The sequence below is a fragment of the Melopsittacus undulatus genome, chromosome 9 (assembly GCF_012275295.1).
Source record: "Melopsittacus undulatus isolate bMelUnd1 chromosome 9, bMelUnd1.mat.Z, whole genome shotgun sequence".
Lineage (NCBI taxonomy): Eukaryota > Metazoa > Chordata > Aves > Psittaciformes > Psittaculidae > Melopsittacus > Melopsittacus undulatus.
This window is the reverse complement of record NC_047535.1, coordinates 25,191,691-25,213,038: the sequence shown is the minus strand read 5'-3', so window position 1 is coordinate 25,213,038 and position 21,348 is coordinate 25,191,691. Positions and strand designations below refer to the sequence as shown.

General features: G+C 38.0%; 1 protein-coding gene across 3 annotated transcripts in view; it reads left to right on the top strand.

The window, feature by feature from the left end:
* The window catches only part of ATG7 (autophagy related 7), a 100,593-nt gene that overhangs the window by 27,911 nt on the left and 51,334 nt on the right, over window positions 1-21,348 (top strand). For all 3 annotated transcript variants that reach the window (XR_004080605.2, XM_031049202.2, XM_031049203.2), the window contains exon 18: window positions 9,338-9,460. Coding sequence is in view for 2 of the 3 variants with exons in the window: in XM_031049202.2 (XP_030905062.2) it covers window positions 9,338-9,460 (123 nt within the window). In the remaining variant the exon portion in view is untranslated. The remainder of the gene's footprint in view (window positions 1-9,337; window positions 9,461-21,348) is intronic.

The following is a 21,348-nucleotide window of genomic DNA, read 5'->3' as shown; positions in this document are numbered from 1 at the left end:
AAAGAATGTTTAAAAAGAGTTATTTATGTAACTGTGCTGTAACATTCAGGCTATGTAATTGAGTTGACTTACAACTTCCCTTATTTCCTGAATTTGCATATGTTAAAATTAGACACCTCTATGTACAGTGCAGCATCTGTATTAATATTGGATAGATTCATTCAGACTTAAAGAATGCATCATTAATATACTGAGACATATTTTCAGCATACTGAGTTAAATATAATGCTTTTCTTAAGGTGGCAGAGAAATTTGTTTTATAAGTGACTTACAGAATGTATCACTTTGGTTTTCCTCTTTGAAAGAAATGCCCCGTTAGGTGGGGGTAGCAGAAGGTGCCATTATCTCGCCCATAACGTTGTCAGTCTCAGGCAGACTTCTCTGGATATAAATTTTAATTCAGTAGAGAATTTAAATAACATATTTTCAAAATGAGTTATGGTGAGCGTGGTTTTATTGGTGGCTGCCTGAAAGATAGAACCATAAGATCACAGAATGATTTGGGTTGGAAAGGACCTTAAGATCATCCACTTCCAACCCTCTGCCGTGGGCAGGGACACCTCACCCTAGCCCATGTTGCCCAGGGCTCTGTCCAACCTGGCATTGAACAGTGGGACAAAGAATGGTTAATGAAGTCCATCCTAAATAGAACTATTATCTGTACTAAAAGGAAAAGTAAAAAGGCATACACAGTACAGTTTCTGTACCATCAGTAAAATTAATTTTCACATTTTTAAGTGTAAGAGACGGGGTTTGAGGGGAAGAAGAAACCTGCCATTGTTAAAAACAGTGACTGATGTTTCTGACAGGTTGTATTTCTGTGCCATTTAAATTAAATTCTGTGGCTCTTAGAGGTTTTTTGGTTTTGTTTCCCAGTATTTCTTCTTTCTTAAATTTTAACTACAGTTAATTAATTTTAACTACAGTTTAGTAAAAGACTATCAATCAGTAAGAAAGAGATGGCTTCACCACAAGTTTCTAGTATTGACATGGTCAATATCTAACTTCGTCTAGAATACCATTTTTACTTCTTCTAATGGCAGCCTTATGCTGCCTTGTCATCTCTGTGAAGCTGTTGCACAATTCATTCTGTGTCAGTAAAAACCAAAACTAAAATGCTCTGCCTTAAAATACTGCTGACAGACTCTCACGTAAGACTTGCAAAACCAAAGGTGGTAAATACTGAAGTGGGTAAAAGTAGGAGCATACAGTATATGCGGTGATGGTGTGGTGATGATGTTCATCCTACCACTGCTCAGTGTTCAAATCTCACCAGTTCAAATCTCATCCTGGAGATTTCTTTCTGGAACTCCAAAGGCCAGTTGTTGAGATGAATATATGAGGTTTTTGCTTACTTGCAACCTGAGCCCTTCTATTCCCTTATTTATTGTTCAGCTATTCCAAGGATTTGGTGTATATTCCTCGCAGAACACACAGACATAATGTGCTTCATGTCTGCCTTGTAGGCTTCGAGATTTTTATTTGGAAGCTGAGGAAGCACTTTAAGTAAATAAAAGAAAAAAAAAGCCCACATGTGTCTGGCTGGAACTTATCCTATTCTTTAATACTAGTGACCAGTATAAGAGTTGTTTAATGTGTTGATGTATTTAGTGCAATAATTGAGAAAAAAGTATTTGTTCCAATCACTTCCATGCAAAGAAGGTTAATGGTCTGAGTATATATATGTAAGAAAAACTTGAACCAATGTGAAAAATCAAGTCTAAATCACATGAATGCAAATTTTCAGGCCAGAATATGGTCCAAAGAATTCATTTGTCAAAATCATCAGTACAGATAAATACTTCGCATTGATACAGTGCAGCACTGTGTGCAGTACACAGTTTCAGCCATAATTCTATCTCTACACATTAAAAAAGAATGCCAACATGCAACAGTGAGAAATTAGAACTCTGTCAGTATTCCACTCTTCAATGGTCAGGTCTTGTAAGAGTTATCTCATGGAATTGGGTGAGGATGTGGGAGTCCCATTATTTCCCCCCCTAATTTTTATGCAAATAGATTTTGTTTTATTATAATCTCATATTCAAATCATGCTAAAATGTTGAATTGTGGTATTTAAATGATATATAGTTTACATGGGTTTGAGTTACACTTTTAATCTTGTGATTCCCATCTCAGGGATGGCTACTACATATTTTCTCGGATATTTTTTTAGAGCCTTCCTATTTTTAAATGTTACAGTTTTTTTCTTGGGTGCTCTTCTGCATTCTTCTCATTGCAGTCTTTGACAGGAGTCTCTCTACATCTATTTCTCTTTTATTTGATTAAACTTGACCAATTTTCAGCCTCACTTTATTGGGCAACTGTTCTTTTGTTTGCAAATGCCCATGTAGGCATTTTTGGAGAGTGTAAGTTTAACCTTTATTCAGTCTTTCCACATTTTAACAGTGGTGCCTGTATCTGTGTCTTTGCAGAAGTGCTTCTGGTTATGAAATTGGAAAAAAAAATGAAATTGAGTTAAAGATGGTAAAATAACTGAAACTGATGAAATCCATTAAATAGGTGTGGTTTGGGGGAAAATGCTGCTTTTCTTCCAGTGCTGTTTTGCATAGGTATTGTAGCATAATAAAAACTTCTCTCTAAAATAGTCTACAAAATCTGGATTTTTGAGCTAGAGATCTGGATTTAGGAGCTATTGAGCAGCTGCAATTTCTGCTGAAGGCACTGATGGGTTTGGGTGCTTAGTGTCTGGCAGATCTTGCCTTATTGTTGAAGCACTGATAGCAGGGGACAGCTGATGGCAGGATGGAATAAATGACTTCCTATGGAGTACCCAGTTGTTAACTGGCTTTTTGCTTGCTGGAGTCAACGCATCAGAGGTGGGCCACTCCAGTCTGTATAGATCATGCTGTGGAGACAGCCAAAATGGTACTGAGTGTGAGACAGCGGCTTTTCTGTGAGAACTTTAGGGAGTGGGGAAGTGTCCTCGCTTCACTCCCAGCACTGGGGATTGTCTGTGGAAAAGGGTGCTGTTTCTGACTCGTACTTCAAGGCAGAACTGAGTGTTCAGCACATGGGTAACCAACATGATCCAGCCACAACTTGTCAGTAACCTCCAACGTGACAGGGGAGAAAACATGGCTTTCTGCAGTTGCTATACAATAGAGAGTGACTAATGCCAGGATGAACTGGAGCCAAGAATGTTGTAACTGCCGATGAGCTAATCAGCATAAATTTTGGACAGGAAGCAGAATGAGGATAAATAAAGTTGTAAATATTCGTCCAGTGTAAAATGTGGAGAGAGCAAGAGATGGCTGTTAGGTGACGGAAGGATGTACCCGTGTATGGAGAGGTCAAGACAGATGATCTAATGATACTGTCTACTTGAAACTCTTCTGTTGCTGTATTCCCAGTATCTAAACTAGAGATGTTTATTTTCTTCTACTCTTAATCCTTATCCCCTGCCTTAACTTCTATTTACTAATGCTTTGAGGTGGGGAATGCCTTAAACTGTACACCGTCCAGTAGAAAGCCCTTATATTGACTGTAATCTGAAGATGTCATTTTGTTTGAAATTCGTTGGGAGAAATATTTTAGAAAAGGAAGAGTGGCAAAAATGAAGCTCTCAGTTCTGTCTGTAGTGTTAGTCTGTCACATCAGGGAAAATGGTTACTTGTGTACGCAGCACATCAAGGTTCTTGCAGAACAGCGCAGGATGCATGCCTGAGAAGACCATGCTTAAATTTACATCTCTTAAATTTCTAAGGACTCTTCTTTCCTCCTTTTCATGAGTCAAAAGAAGAAACTGGAAAGACCCAAGCTAAAAAATCTTATTGAGTCCTTTTAGTGAGTTAATAATCCCTTTTCTGTCCATTGCAACTCGGAATCAATGTAAGCAATAGCAACAAACAAAGCACATCTGTATCACTACATTCCTGCTCTAAATTAAGCCAGTAGCTGGTTTTGTTTCTTAAATGAATTTTCAGCTTTTTGTACTGGGATTGCTGAAGGTTTTATACTGATTTGCTTTAATTTTAATGCTGATTATCTGGGAAGGCATGGAGACAGTTGTGTCTGCAGAGGGTGTTTTATTATTTGGACATAAGCCAAAAATTTGGACAAGGCCTTTCTTGACTTGTGTTTTGTAACCTTGCAGCGTTTTCAGAACAGCCTTCTTCAGCATGCACCTGCAATACAGCCTGCCTCACACCTTTGCTTTATGATCTTGTTCTTTATCATGTCTGAATGCACAATTCTGAATGACCATTCATAGACACATTTTAGATAATTGGAGTATTGTCAAAAGATGAAGTGTCTTAAAAGTCATTTTTGTGTTCATGTAGCATTATCAGACTTCTCTGTGCCAATGTCATGAACAGAGTCCCTGAGAAATCAGTGCTCTTCAGGAAAGGTCTGTTGCGTGCTTTTGCATAAGTGTATTACAGGATCACCTTATTAGTCTTTTATAACTTTTTAGGACCAAATGGTCATAAAAATCAAGAAATGAATGAAAAGGCAAAAGTCTAGGAGCTGAGGATTTTCTTAAGGAAACCAGAGTTATGGGTCTCATGATAAAATTGGGAACACGAGCAGTGCTGCCTGTGCAACTGCCTACACCTAAGATCACAGTGGCTCATGTGCCTCATCATGTTCTCACTTAGAAGGATCCTTCACAGCATTGTAGTCTTTCACTAAACTTCCTGTTTGAATAGCAGATACATTGAGCTTTGAAGAGTTGAACTGGCAAGGCTTTTACATGTCTTCTTTTGTTTCCAAACAGCTGTTGAAACTGAAATTGTTCTTTCCAACATGCTAACACCCACAGTAGTCTGTTCATTGTGCAATGCTTGTGATAACTGCATAGTTAGCAGTGTGCAGTAATATATCTAGGCATGTAAAATTCCTGAATAGAATATTGAATCTGGTGGAGTTTCTGACTCTGAAATGTTTAGTGAAGGTCTGTCCCCTTATGGGGAAGCCAGGGTGGGAAGGGCAAATGAGCTGTCCTTTTGGAGTGGAAAGTGCTTAAAGCCAGGAAGAGCATAAAACACAGCAGCTGCATTGTTCTGGCAGCAGGATATACCCATGTGTCTTCTCTAGTGTAATCAATAAGTCTGGTAGCAGAAATTTCTTATTTTCCTGGAAAGTAAACACCACTGTTTGGAGCTCTGCAGAAGCTAACTGCTTAGAAAACAAAAAATCTAACTCAAATGGAAGTACTGGGAAAAGATTAAAATCTCTGTGACAGAAATGAGGCATAAAAAGTGAGCCAGTTTCACATCAGTGCCCAGGTTCTCAGGATTTGGAGTTTGAGGTTTGTATATTGACTTAACCAGAAATTAACTTTTATGCTATAAAGCAATCCTGGAGCCAGAGTCTTTTTCTGAATGTCTTCCTACCCAGCAATTGAGACTTCTTTGTGCAGAATGCTGTTAAAAAGAATATAACACCAGGGCCACACATCTGTTTCTTGTTTCAAAACAAGTTCTTTTACTCTGAGCCTCTTTTTCTTTTTTCCTTCTGCCATGAGACTTGTTTTATTTTCCTTCAGTAAACAGACAAGAATAAAGATTGCTAATGAAATGGGTTACTGTGTATCACTTACACAAAGAGCTTTAGCAAGACATTAATTTGTCCCTGTTGTGATAATGTACATCCACAGATTCATTTTTTCCATTAAAATGCCATCATGCAAAGAATTGCTTGTAGCTCTGGCTCTGTAAAATGGAGACTGGAACTGAGCTTAGAGCATCAACCTGAGAGGAGATTTACATGTGTTAGGCGAGAGAGCGTTTGTCACAGAGGCAGTGTTTGTCACAGACATGAAATACAGAAAGCAAGTTTACTCTGGAATTCCCCTGCTAAGCTCTAAAAAGTGACCCACAGGTGAGAAAAAGATTAGTTCCTTCATCAGCCTGCATTGCTCCAACTTGCCTTGCTAGGCAGAAGAATTATGTCCTCCTAAATCATTTTGTTGCTGTTGTGCAGTTTTTTCTGCTTGAGAAAATCAACTGCTGCCTAGTGACATGTTGCTGAATGCTGCTCAGTGACACTCAGAAACAGTTTATGAGGGTCTTTTGTTACCCCTGAGGTCAGATAGTAACTGACCTGGAGTACAATCATAAGAAAAGTCATAACATCTCTCAAGTAGTTTTCTCCTGTAAAAGCTGCCATTCAGAATGATCCCATTGATACCAGGTGTGGTATTCACAGCAAAGAGAACTAAGAACTGAAAAAGCAAACTCCTGCCAAACACGGGCCTTTACGTTTTGCTGGGCATGATAAAATAGGAGAAAATTTCCTTTCCACACAGCAACAATTGGGCACTTACTAAATCTGAAAGCATTCTTTAGCAATGTTTTGTGCCAGTTTGATGTCTAGCCTGGCTTTATTCCTGATGACCTGCAGAGTATTCCTGTATAGTCTTCTGGTGCAGGAATTTGAGAGAAGTTTTATTTTGCTGCTTTCTTTTGCCTTTGTGAGGTATGTCCAGTGGCTACTAAACAAATAGGTGCCATGTTACTTTTATCAGAGGACAGTTGTTACTGAGTTTGTGTAGTACAAGTTCTAGGTGGGCAAGTCAATGGTGTTTATCCCTTTATGGTATTCATTGAAAAATTTTAATCGTTGCAATAGGAAACAAAGTCCCTGAGGGTGACAAAACATTCTTTCAATTGCTGCCTGTATTAGAAGGAACATATGATTGAGCAATGCACTCAATATCCACCGTTTTCCTCTTTTTGTTCCGATTTCTACACTGGCCATTTATATCCCACTCAGCTACCACCAGGCTCAGTTAGTCTGCAATACATAGGGTTTGTGGATTTTTTGTCCAGTGACCCACGCACCTCATCAAAAATTAAAAAAGAAAAAAAAGGTAAGGAAAAATAAAAAGACTTAAAAACCACACAGGAGCATATCTTTGGGTTTTTCATCCCGAGATAAACACACCAAGACAAGCTCATCTGACTGCTCACAGTGCAATGTAGAGAACTGGGCAACTTCAGCATTCCATCTGAGATAAGAGGTTTAGACTGGATATAGGGAAGAAATTATTTACTGTTAGGATGGTGAGGTACTGGAATGGGTTGCCCAGGGACGTTGTGAATGCTCCATCCTTGGCAGTGTTCAGGCCAGGTTGGATGAAGCCTTGGGTGATATGGTTTAGTGTGAGGGGGGTTGTAACTAGATGATCTTAAGGTCCTTTTCAACCCTAACTATTCTATGATTCTATGATTCTGTATTAAGACACTTAATGGTAGATTTCCTAGTCTTTTCCATGCTAATCACAATAGAAAGGGCACTTGGATTTAATAACAGTTCTTCCAGGTGATTCATTCACACCTAATGCTGGACATTATGAATGTCAGTGTGGTGCTGCAATCTGTTTTGTGTGAGCATGTAAGTATTTATTTGGCTGTGGCAAGGTATAAGGTTAAGCATATCTCTGGAATAGACTAGGGCAGTTTACACAGAACACCCTGGCACAATGAAGTAATATACTCGCTGAGGAAGCAATACTTGAGAATTTAGTTTAGTTAGTTGAGCAACAAAATCGAACAGATTTGAAGACTATTTGATAAGTGTCTCACATGTAGTAAGGTTGTACTCTGTTCCCTGCTCTCATCATAACGTTTGCATATCCCATATTTTTTACCTCTGGGAAGAGAGATAAAATTCTTGTCCCTGCATTTCTTTGATACGCTGCAATACTGTAGAATAAGGCCACAGTTTCAATATACTGTGAACTACAATGCGGCCTACATCACTCCAGAGATGTCTCATAAGCTCCCTATTGTGGTTCCAACAAATAAAAGCAATAGCAACACGTTTGCTGATGCAGATAGCTTTGAGGACTGTATACAAGCAGGGCTGTGAACATCATCCAGGTTTGTCAGGTGATGTCTGAATGTGGTGTTTCAGATGGAGCACATCTGGTTGCTTTATTAGAGTTTTGAAGCAGTATAGTCATTAAATGTATGTGTATATCCACAGTGCAATTTTGCTACATAATGGAATGGAGGACTTATCTCAGATGGAATGCTGAAGTTGCCCAGTTCTCTACATTGCACTGTGAGCAGTCAGATGAGCTTGTCTTGGTGTGTTTATCTCAGGATGAAAAACCCAAAGATATGCTCCTGTGTGGTTTTTAAGTCTTTTTATTTTTTCCTTACCTTTTTTTTCTTTTTTAATTTTTGATGAGGTGCGTGGGTCACTGGACAAAAAATCCACAAACCCTATGTATTGCAGACTAACTGAGCCTGGTGGTAGCTGAGTGGGATATAAATGGCCAGTGTAGAAATCGGAACAAAAAGAGGAAAACGGTGGATATTGAGTGCATTGCTCGATCATATGTTCCTTCCACTTTCTTGCTACCTGCTTTCACAAAACTTGCAGACTCATCTTTGATGTTTATCTTCTCTTTCCTCAATCTCCATCACACTTGATTGAAATCTAATGGTAATGTTTTATCAAAATGGGCAATGGGTTCAGCCTTAAACAGGAGGAGTTCAGGTTAGATACAAGGAAGAAGTTTTTTGCTGTGAGGGTGCTGATGCGCTGAAACAGGCTGTCCAAAGAAGTGGTAAATGCTCCATCCCAGACAGCATTCAAGGACAGTTTGGACAGAGCTGTGGGTGACATGGTCTAGTGTGAGGTGTTCCTGCCCATGGCAAGGGGTTTGGAACTGGATGATATTAAGGTGCTTTCCAACCTAAACCATTCTATGATTCTATGAAATCAGCCTGTGAAAGAGTCATTTAAGCTATGTCTATATGCAATAAAATTTGTCATGGTTAGGGGTTTGAGAGGAGCATAAGTTAAAACCTTCCTCGCAATTCTTGTGCTAGTCTATAAGATTCTCACAGTGAAAAATAGGGAAAATCAGAGTAGGAAAATAAAAAGGCCTTTAAGATACAGTGGTCTCAGAACCATAAATCTCTCGAGATTGGGAGGATGTTGGACTTGGACACTTACTCAGAGAACTTTTCGTCTGTCCCAGCATGGTTCTTTCGCTTAACTGATGCACTGGAACAGTCTTTTACTGTGTTTTGTGAAACTCGAATGCTCCTTTCATGACTTTGCAGCTAAGTTTTTCTACTTCCCATGTTGTCTGTCTTGTTACAAGCTTAAAAATATGTTTAAACCAGAAAACCTTAAACCTCACTTCTCTTCCCTCATACCTTCTCCTTTCACCACCTTAGAAATTGAGTTGGTAGAAGTGGTAGATCTTTTCTCCATAATTTTTACCTGTTTACAATATGAAATCATTTTCTAAGTATCCAGAAAGATTGGACTTTTATTTTGTAAGCAAAATACGATGATGATGAATCACATTCAGGACTTTAAAACCTTTTTCTGTTTGTTTCTTTTACAGGTCCTTGACCAGTATGAACAACAAGGGTTTAATTTCCTAGCTAAAGTTTTTAATTCTTCACATTCCTTCTTAGAAGACTTGACGGGTCTGACATTATTACACCAGGAGACACAGGCTGCTGAGGTAAGAAAATGCAATTAGGATAATAAGAATAAAGAGATGGCAGTAAAGTGCGCTTGGTTTTATGCTCAGCTGTATAACCATGTGATTAAATGAATCACTGATAGCATCAGCAGTGGTGCTTGATTTACAGGATGATTTACACAAGCCACGTGGATAATCCATCCAGTAAGATAAGATGTGTCCTTTTGATGTTATAGAGTAAGGAATATTGTTGGATGTGAGAGATCATTCTTTTTCTAAGAACAGATGATGTGATGCAGGTTGACAGCCAGTTAGAAATGTGCAGCACTATTGTTATTACTCATTTTATTGTTGTCCCATTTTGTGAAATACAGAAATATTTTAAGTAACAGTTGTTGCTTGACAGTTCTGAATGTGTATCAGGAGAGGTCCTGTCTGTTAGTCTGTTCCTGTGGCAGTGTAAGCTGCAGCTTGTGTAAGCATTACAAGTATATAGGTACTGATTGTAGGTAGCCACAGTCTTTACACAGGTTCCTACACAGGTTAGATATTATCTTCAATTAGTTTAACTTATTATGTCTGAGTTGTCAAGAATTGCTTTTAAATAAACTAAGTGAACCTATGCTATATGTTGTAAGGAAGTCAGGAATCTTTTCATTTCAATCTGAAATGTTATTATTATGCTGCCTGATGGATTATTATATGGGGAAAGCAATGCTGTTTATTTCTCTACTCACAGAGGTTGTAATGTGAAATGAAATTGGGGTATGTTTCTCTCTCATGGGTGATAACCCTGTGTAAAGACATATGATACTGAGTTTGTCCCATAAAAAATGAAACAGGAATCTGCCTTACTATGGTATTTGAGCAGTGATGTGTAATCCTTCCTCTGTCTGCAAATGTCTGTGCTGTTCTACATCTGTAATTGAATTTTGGTGGAGTCATATCACGTGGAAGTTTCTGAAGTTGGCTTTGAACTCTTTTTGACTCTTCTGTTATGTTCTGCCCCTGCTGACTCTGAAAGAGGTGGTTTTGTTGTCCTCCACTCTGCATTATCTGGGGCAGTTTTTAAAACTGAGGTGCGTAAGAGAGTGCTTTCAGTATGTTTTCTGCTGAACTATTCCTGTCTTTTGAGCTCATTTTTCTCATGGAGGGCAGATTGTGTCATTTATATTGCTGAGTTTTAGAACTGTGAAATGGTTTTTCAGGTTTCTGGCTGCTTTTGAGCTGCTGTTGGCAGAATATATTCTCTAAAATGGAGATATTAGGTTTATGAAGAGCAGTGCTCTTGAGGTTGGTTTAGGATATTCTTGATTTCTGGATTTCTAAAAACAGCAACAAAATTAGTGAGAGAGGTATGGCCCATTTTTATGGCTCCACTTGTGATCGTTCTGTTGAGAAGTTACTTGCCTCTCTGCACTCAGACTCTTCAAAGAGATTTTGTGGATCATTGTTGGGTTTCATGACCATCAAAATGGCTCCTAATAACTGAAGATTTTCCTTTCCTCCTAGCTAGGAAAATTTGACCAGTGCCATTGCTCCACTGTAAAGAAAATGGACTTGTAAAATTACATGTCACCCAACCTTAAATTTGCCACAGCAGCATCATAATTATATTGCAAGTTCTGCATATGAAATAAGTGGGTTTAAGTACCTGGTAGGGAAAACTGATCTGAAGCTACTCAATCTTCTTTTCTTAAAGGGATCACTCCTAAAATGTCAGTTCATTGAGAGTGTTTAACAGCATGCTTGCTTAGAATATTTTGTTGTGGTCAGAAAAACAGGAGGTTTTGTCATACTGGTCTTATACTTCAGCATATTGCATGTAAAGTTAAATCACACACTTAACCTTCCTGTTTTTTTTAATTCACCTAACAAATGCTTAGCTGCCTTCATGGTGTGTGTACAGGAGGGCTCTAATGAGCTAAATACTAAACTAATTCTATAAAATAGCTTCTGAGTTACTTAAAAAGAGAGTGGGTAAGTCATGCATGTTCTGGAGGAGTGGCTTGACTACATTAAATAGAATTGGTTTGGATGGCCTGAAGCTTCCATGAAAACCTTCCCTCTCTGCATGCTTTGTGCTTGCCCGGATCAAAGCAATACAATTTGCAGTAAGATATGGAAGACTTTCCACTTACTGAATATCCTTTTTGCTTACATTGTTCAATTTCCTGTCCCAGAGCTGAGCTGTTGACCTAAGTGTTAATGCCATCCTGACATCCTTGACCGTAGCTTTTTAAAATGACTGATAAGAACAGAATTATAACTCAGTGTGCAACCAGAGTAGGAATCATAACACTGATTTAGGTTGTGGTTTAAAATTCATTCCAATTACAGAGCTTTAGTCAATAGAGCACCTATTTTTTTAGCATAAAATGCATCAGGAAATTACAAATGCTCTACATGACTTACTTAGCATGACAATTTACTTAGTAAATAATAAAATTAGCAAGTGTTCCTATTCAACCTTGAAATGACAGTAAATTTCAGGCATCTGCTTTTTCCACATCTGGCTTTAATTTAGGTTCTATTCTTGGGTTTTTTTAATACCAGTTAGATACTTATGTACAGCTTCAGCAAGATGCTCTGGTGACATGCATGGCTGTGAAGGCCAATAGGAGCTGTGGGAAACTCCCAGATCAGCACTTAGACCTTGTTTCCACTGGATGCAGTTCATTTTGGGATCTGGCCAAGCTCACATAAAAGCTGCACTCTTGTTTTCCAGAAAGGAATAAGGAGACAAAGCTAACTAAAACCTTTTCACTTTATGGTAGTATATGCTAGTGCTGGTGAAACAAGTATTCCAGAAGAAAATAAAATATTCTGATGTTTGTAGATGTGGCACTTAAAGACATGGGTTAGTGGTGGACTTAGCAGTGATGGGTAAACAGTTGAACTTGATGATCTTAAGGGTCTTTTCCAGCCTAAATAATTCTATGATTCTGTGATACTGTTCACTGTGTAGTTGAGTTTAATAACAGGGCTTAAAATAGAGAAAGCCTATGGATCTCTCTAATTGTTAGTCAGAAATTGGAGGCATTGATTCGGAGGCAGAACAACAACTAACTGCATTACTACCAGCTCAGAACTTGGCTGGGCTGCCCAGAAATGGGTGCATATCATAGTGCATCTCTAAAACCAACGGGTTTGCTTGTCACATACACCAGACTTAACCCTGCAAAGTGTATTGGGTTTTGCTGGTTTGGAGAGCTCTTTTTATTTAACCTAGTCTAAAATTACAGGTTTCCCGATACACACTCGACTGCTCTGTGTTAACGATTGGTTTGTACCAACGAGGCACACTTCTGGAAGTGAAAGGTGACACATTAGTAAAACCCATGATCAAGATAATTCCATAGTTGTGGAAGAACCATTCCCATTTGTAAGATTTTGTAAGAACCTCACTTCTTTAAGGATACTCATTTTATGGTCACCCTTTTTCTTCAGAAACAACTGACAGTGTTCTTCCAGGCCCAGTTAAGCAAAGTAACTGAGCTTATCCTTATTTGAACATATGTAAGTGCTCTTGAAATCACTGGGAGTGAAGCACCTATTGACAGATATTGGTAGAAGGAGCAATAACAACAGTGAAGAGAGATTTTTACATGAGTTTGCTGTAGTGTGTGTAATTGAATTTCTATACAAGACATTTTCAAAAATGAACATAATTTCTCTCTTAAGAAGACCCAAGTATAAATGTACTTTCTTACTTATTCCTAAATTACTTGATGCTTTAGGAAGCTTTACTATATTCTATGCTTTATTGGGATGAAAGAAAACCATAAAATGCATAAATACATGTTTTATGACTGATTAAAACACAAGAAGTGGCAGAACTTTTGCAATCTTAAGAGGATCATAAAGAATTCTGCAAAATAATCAAATCCAGACCAGAGTTCATGTTTCTGAATGTGATTATAAAGGTCAGCTAGCTGTGATTGTAGAGTCTGAATGGGATTATAAGGCTCAGGAGGTCATGATGTCTATGTTATTTCTCTTTAGTAATTTTATACTTAAAGTTCTTTTGTTTCTTACAAAGTATCTCTAGTTTATGACAAGTTCTTATGGTCAGCGAATGAACTCTGCTTGGTATTTGCAGAATCCCCTTGCTGTGCTGGTGTTCTGTATCCCAAATGATTCAGATTAGAATTCCTATCCTATAGAAGGGTAGGATTAATTTTTAAAACAACACAAAAGCAAACCCTAAATCACGCCACGAAAATCCTTTGAGCTCTTTGAATAAGAGAAAACATAGAAAATCCTTTTTTATTCAGATTCTGCTCTTGAAGTTTGTGCCTGACCATTTGTACAGCCATTTTCTTGGGGAACAGAGTTTAGCTGTATAATAGGTAGCCGGTATTAAAAGTGCACTTTGTGCTTCTCCAGACTGGGAAGAAAATTAAGGGTTTCCAACGTGCTTTGCTCTGAAAAATAACCTTATTTCTGATTCTGCATGATATTGTGCAGCATATGTGATTCTGAAACAATAACATACAAAATAAAAGCAAAAATAAAATCCCTAAACAAAACAGAAAATCCCAACTTCAGCAATGCTAGAACAGTCAATCCTGTAACTCCAGCATTTGTTTCTGGTAGTGGGCCAAGCAGGATGCAGGATTGAAATTTGCTTGATGTTAATGAAAACTCCCTACAAACTGATGGGTAGACCCGAATTAGTATTTGAGACTTTGCTGTGTCTTTGAGCAGTTTTGTTTTCCTTCATGTTCTTAATCTGGTGTGTTTCAGGAGAAATTCACTATGACATATTCAGGCCTGCCCTGGAATCTTTTTCCTAAGAGCTTAAGAGATTAATCTGGTTTCTTTCAGGAGCCGGGTTGTTTCTTTCTTTTTGAGTTTTCTCATGATATCCATTAGTGTCATCATTTTCCTTCATTCATCAAACAGTATTTCCCAGAGCCTCAAATAATGGTAATTTTTTTCTGCAAATGAATTACTGGTGAACATGGTCCAGATGAAAAACGAGTCTCTGTTATGGTAGTTTTTTTAATGTATGCAAATTTCAATGCATTCTGGTTATTATGCTTTGCTGTTACATGCCTAAAATAGATTATGTCCTTCATGCAGTGCTTAGCTGAATCTGTGGTATTTCTGCTCTTGAAATTTTGCCAAGGAGAGGTGATTGTTACATCAACACAAAACAGTTCAAACTGAGTTTTATAGCCTTTGAACACACGCAGGAGTGGTCGTTTTACTGATACCTTATGCTGCTCTTTGAAGCATGTAGAAATATCTGTGAAGTGTTTCCTCTGTTTTCATGGAATCATAGAATCCCAGACTGGTTTGGGTTGAAAGGGACCTTAAAGCTCATCCAGTTCCAACCCCTGCCACAGGCAGGGACACCTTCCACTGGAGCAGCTTGCTCCAAGCCCCTGTGTCCAACCTGGCATTCAACACGGCCAGGGATGGGGCAGCCACAGCTTCTCTGGGCACCCTGTGCCAGTGCCTCAGTACCCTCATATTTTGTACCATAACGTGATCTCTTTGTCTTTCCCCAGATAACTTTCCTGGTGACTTCACTTAGTATAACTAATAATGCTCAATGCTGTTCCCAGGACTTACATCATCAGCCTGTGTGCTCAAATACCTGTGTTTCATGTTGGTTTTGATTAAATAATTATTTGTCCCTTCAGGACAGGAGGGGCCTTTTGCAGTCATTCTACTTGAAGCCAAGGGAAAGAAGAAGGACAGTTAATGGTAGGGTTGTACGGAATGGAAAGATTTCTTTGTGTACAGGAATGCTTCAAGGCAGGTCTCAAGGTTGAGGGCCTGCCAGTCTTCTGAGCTGAGAGTCCTGTAAGACCAGAGCATAGCCTGTTGTAGTTCCAAATATATTTGCATAATTCAACCCTCATTAATGTGTGAACTCCAAAGAGATTTGAAAAGTGGGGACAACAATAGAAACACTACCCATATCACTTCAAATTATTAAATCTGTGTTGTCATGACATGCTTTTTGAGCCTGTCTCAAAAATAGGAAACCACTTTCTAAATTACTTACAAATTTTGACTTGGAAATGCTGGCTGTAAAAGGTGCTTCTGATGAGCTGTGTAAGTTGATAGATACATTAAACTTATGTGGTTATTAGTAAAATGAAATGAAACTCTTCAAATTCAAATGTAAGAATACTTGGGACAGAGAAAATAATGAATATTCAGTGTAAATACATATATAAAACATACATAATATATATAAAATATTAAAATAAAATATATATTTAAGTATATATTTATATTTTATTTAAGCATATATATTTTATTTAAGCTGCTTTGGTATCAAGCTGGGGGTTTTTACTTGAAATTTCAAATATTAGCCTAAAATCCCTGCAAGAAAGGGAATGATGGCATTTGGGTGAGCAACAGGTCATTTTTTTTTTCATGTGTTAAACTGTGAATTACTGTCATAGTGCCAAAACATTGATAGAGTTTAAATCTATCTCTATATAAAATTGCACAGTAAATCTTACATAGCTGTAAAATGGAAAGTCCTGCTGTGAATAAATAAATCAGGTTTTATGTGAGGGGAAAATGCTATGCAACAAATAGCTGTAAGAAAATCAGTCTTAGGACTATAGCAGCTTTCCAGCTGCTATGAAACTGCTGTAGCACTAATATTTAGTCTGTTTTATTCAGAACGCCTGTGCAGCTTCTGAGTGCTGGCTTGTGTAGGTAATACCTCTGGAGTGTTTGTCCTCTTTACAAACAGTACTGATTAGTGCAGGTTAGTACTGTTCAGTAGCAGACATTCCCTACCTAGAGGGCTCAAAGTGTCTGTGCTTTCTCATATCTCCTGTCTTAACAATTCCAGCACCTTAAGTACAGCTGCAAAGGTACACTAGTTTTCCTTTTTATTCTAATTGCTCTCATGAGATCAGGATCTAAAAGAGGTGAAAACGATGCTTTGTTTTGTGCCATGATGGTAAATGATATTAAATTATACTTTAAGATTTTAGAATGTTTTAATGATGAACACAGCACCCAGAGTTTTCAAGTGAACTGCTGTACTGAAGCTGTAGAATCTGAAACATGGGTTTGTTGATGTCTTTAGAAACTTATCATGCCTCTAAAGCATTTAGTGTTCTTAATTATATTTTTTACTATTGCCTTCTATGGAGCAGAAGGAGATGTACCCCTGGTTTTTTTCATCAGGATCCACCACAATGAATTAGTGTTAATATGACTGAACAGGTTCAATATTCTGGCCTAATTTCTTTGCCAGTATCTGACATTACAGGGTGAAGAAGTTACAAATTACTTCTGTGACTGAAGTGGCTAATCTAGTGAATAGGGACTTGGTACATCTAAAGCATCTCAGCAATCTGGGGGTGCCCTGCTATGGCACTGAGGGCTTCAGCAATTTGAAGGTTGTGAAGGGTTCAGAGAAATGATTAACAACACTTACTAAGCAGTTAATAAGGAAGCCACGAGAATGCAGATGTCACATGGACTGAAACCCACTTAGACAGAAGTGCTGCATAGTTGCTTGCATTATGTTTTGGTGTAATTCTCCATGTTTCTGTTTCACCTGCCCTGTGTATAGCTAAGGGAATACTGTCTAGAGCATTTTGACTGCTCTGTCAGTCAAAACACTCTACTAATCCAGGCACAAAATGTAATCCTGTATGATCTAAAGAAAAGTGATCAAACAAGTTAAAAAAATCAGCTAAGTTGATCATGGGGGTAGTTTGCAAAGTGCTTTTCTTCCTTCTGTGTAACAATTATCCAGAGTTTTAAGGTAAATGCTGAATGACCATGCCTAAAAACTGATACAGGATTACTGAAGTGGTGTATCCCTTCAAAACAGTGCAGTCATGAGCATTTAATTTCTTGTGAATTCTGGCCTGATCTTCTAGGAGTCTCATACCTCGAAATTCATAGGGAGTTACACACTGAGATCCTCAAACCTTTCTTCATAATTGGATCTCAGTTGGGGGGGACTTGTGGCCTGTTCTCTCCTTGTGCTGTATTTTGACTTCTCTGTGTCTAGAAGAGGACTACTACTTTACAAAACTAACCATTCGTTTGAGAGGTATTTGTTACCTGGCTATTAAGAGCCCCTGCTGACAGTCTGTTGGGCTAGGCCCCAGTTTCAAATGAGGTGTGTCATTACTAAAACAATATTTGGCAGATTGAGTATATGACCCGCATTCTCTCTTTTTTTCTTTTTTTGGGGGAGAGGAGCAATTCTCTTCTAGAAAAATTTTCGAACCATGTTGGCTCCTTTAAAGGAAAAATCTCCATTAAAGAAGGGAGAAGAAAATAATTTGGGGATTAAATCTTCCCCATTCCAATCTATTTTGTTTCAATGAAGAATGGACTGTTCAAGATGCATTCTGTTATTCTCATATGAAGAATTAGACATAACCCAGCCAAACATGCTGATAAACTTTGTTTTATAATTAAGAACATAAATTACGCCATGTATATCTTGGTGCAAGTGAACGGTTGCAGAGTATGTGGGCCCTGGTAGATCATTCAAGTAAAAAAAGAAACGAAGTTTGCTGCTGGACAAATTACTACCAGATGCAGATTTCAATAAACACATACTGCTGCAGCCTTACCCAAAGGTGCTATGAATTCCTTGAGGCAAGTCTGCCTCTGTATTCACTAAACTGCTGAATGTTTGACTGTTAATTGAGTGACTGTATTATGTATGAAGACATTCCATCTCCCACCCCTTCCCCAGTTGTTAATGTACTCTCTTCATCCTGTAGACCATTAAGTGTTATTTGCAAGAGTATGCAGCTGTTAACAGTATTTGCATTCTTCTGGCAATCAGTATTTCCTCTGGAAATGCCTCTCAAACATCTCTGAAGGCATTTGTGTTATGAGTTGTGCAAGAAAGCTTGTGCTGTCAGTTATCACATATACCAAGCACACTGGTATTTCATTATTGCCAGCATGTCATTTTGACTGCAAGACTTTCTGTACAAATAGCAGTAGCTTTTTTGTCCAGCTTTGTTGGTTTTCCTGTAAACATAGGTAGAACTAGTAACTGGTAAAAAATGAAGTTGATATCAATGCAAAGAATTGTCCAAAAATCATGTAGTTTTACCACAGCTTCTCTTTAATGCCAGTGATTGCTAATCCACAGTCAAAATCGGGGCAAGTAAGCATTGCAAATTTTAATAACAAAAACATTAGGACCTGTTCCTATCCTCTGTGGAAATCCCCTTGGTAAACTACTGCTCAGCTTAGATTGTCACAATGTCTTAGGGTTTCTTTCTTTCTGATGTATGGGATAATTTTACCAGCAGGAGTGTTTCAAGATTTACATCCATATTACTACTGTAATGCAAATGTTGTTGTCTAAAATTGATGCTAATCTTGCAGAGGTTCATAAACCGGGCAAATTTGAAGCCTTTCAAGTTAGCGCCAGCCTAGCTCTTACTGCCCTGAGTTTTCTTTCTGTTTGATTCTGGCTATGTCGCTGGCATTTCCACTTCAGTGAATATCTCTATAAAGTGTTGGTATTTCCTTTGCTTTGCTTAAGTTCAGGTTCTCCTGAAGTTCCCTTTCTACAACATCTTTTTCTTGAACACTTCATAACTTTGCTTTTAGCTGAAATCTGCTGTGCAACAGTCTTGGTTTTATGGAATAGGCTAGAGTCCTGGAAAGACCACCTGACAGCTTGGGAGTGATAAAATTAATGACCAATTCCATAGTTAAAACCCAGATTTGGTTCCAAGATGAGTCTGTTTGTTTCTGAGAAGATAAGGATTGGTTATCTTACCACTTCAGTGATAATTTTTCCTTAGCAATGACATCCCTTTGTTGATATAAGGGCAAACTGATGGAAAGTCATCTCCTTGTAAATGAAAGATGTCTGACCAGATAAGAGATGTCAGAATAGTCTATAGCATTATTCATACAATTAAAATGTTACCCGTAGAAAAACAATTTTTAAGTTTGAGTACATAATATTTTGGTATTTCGAGAAAAAATGCTTTAGGATGAACTTCTGTTTTCTTGAGCTTTCAACCTTTAAAACCCCCACTCTATTCATTAAATACCTGCTCCAAATGAGTGAGGAGTTGTCGCATTCACTAGGTATTGAGTCTGGAACACTGGACCTGAACTTCACATGTGATACTTCATAAAGCAAGAGCAGCTTGTGAGTTACTGAATTTATTTTTATATACAGGAAAACTTCTCTCTTTCTAAGGAGTGCTGGTGATTTCTAGTGTTTTAACTGTTACACAGCAACCTTAAAATAATGCAGTTTTACTGGATAAATAGTAGTGGCATTGATAAGAGGTCCTTGACATCCAAGAATATACTCTTAAAAATTAGGTTGAGTTGCAAGCCTTGACATGAGTAAGAATATCTATGAAGCAAATCTTACTAGTTTTGTCTTTAACTTTCTCAAGTCATTGGCACTTTGGCACTGAAGGCAGGAGGGCTCATATGTGCTCTATTTAAGTACTTACTATACATGAATAAATTTCTGTCATTTTATAGCACTGAATCAAACCTATCTGACAATGAATTTCATGCCCTGCAAGTTAAGTGTGAAATTACAGCATCAAATTGAAAGAGACCTTTAAGATCATCAGGTCCAACTGTCAATCTGGCACTGCCAAGTCCACCACTAAACCATGTCCCACATCTGCATGTGAAGAGATAGTCAATCATGACACCTGCCTACTATTGACTTTACTTGACTAAAGGGCAAGTTTAATCTCTTTATCAATGAGGGAGGAGCCAGGGGAAACTTGACAGCAGAGTGAGATCCCAAAAACATGTGCTATGAATGAATGCTTCTCAGTGTGCAAGCACGGTGCTATTTGCTGGATTCCACAAGGAATACATAGTTAAGGAAAAGATACAATCTGTGATTTAGATGGAACTGAGTACTAAGATGCTTATTTATTTTGTTGTAACTCAAGTAGAAAGAAAAGTCACAGAAATAGAGAAGGGATGCACAAGGAAACCTGTAAAGAATTAAGTAATTACTTTCTAACCTCTCCAGGGAATAGGGGTTAAGAGATACAGTTTTAAAAGTGTTTATGTTGTTGAAAAGTTTATTTATCTAGTGTCTGCTGAGACAGTGCGCCAACAACAGCAAACTCCAATGCAAGTTAAAAAGAAAAAGAGAAATCTACTACTGGAAGAGAATCTGAAGGCATAACAAAACTATTTAAAATCATTACAGTGCCACAGCTGGTTTTGCTAACGTTTCTTGGTTATTTTAGAAAAAGAATAGTCTAAGTTTTAACTCCCTCTGTCTTCTCACTTTGAGTAACTGTAGTATATGGAGTCTGCCCTCCTATGACTCATTCTTCCCACAAATACTATTTCTTTGAATAGCCCTTGTAAAAACATGCATGTCGTATTAGTTGTCTTAGTTGGCAGTTGTGTAGACTTTTTTCTTCCTGGGTGAGTGATTTATATGTACTAATCTCTGGATCTGCTTCTGCCACACATGATGCATACCAAAACAGTGTTAATTCCGTACCTATGATCACTGTGCTCGCATGTTTGAAAGAACAGAGCTGGCTGGTAGAGTATATCAGTCTCTTTCTCCATAGGCAGTGGCCTTACATCTAATAAATTCTGGTATGTTGTGTGTGTTTTCAGGGTTTAGATAGTCGTGAAGTTGAGGCTTGATTTTAATTTGTAGTAGAATTTTAAAAGATAATGAACCAAGAAGGAACAAATGCAAGCTGTTATTTCCAGCCTCCAAAAGAAACCTCTTTACATGATTTTGGCTTGCTACAAGAAATAGTAGAAAGAAATACGGAAGCTAAATGACTGAGACTTATTCCGATAAAGAATTAAAGAGCATCTGTTGTAGCTTTCATATGTGAATGACTGCTGGGTGGTCTATTTTAATGTTATCATTATAGGCAGCCCTGGCAATATTCTAAAGACCAGCCACAACTGTAGGCTTTCTTGCTGCTATC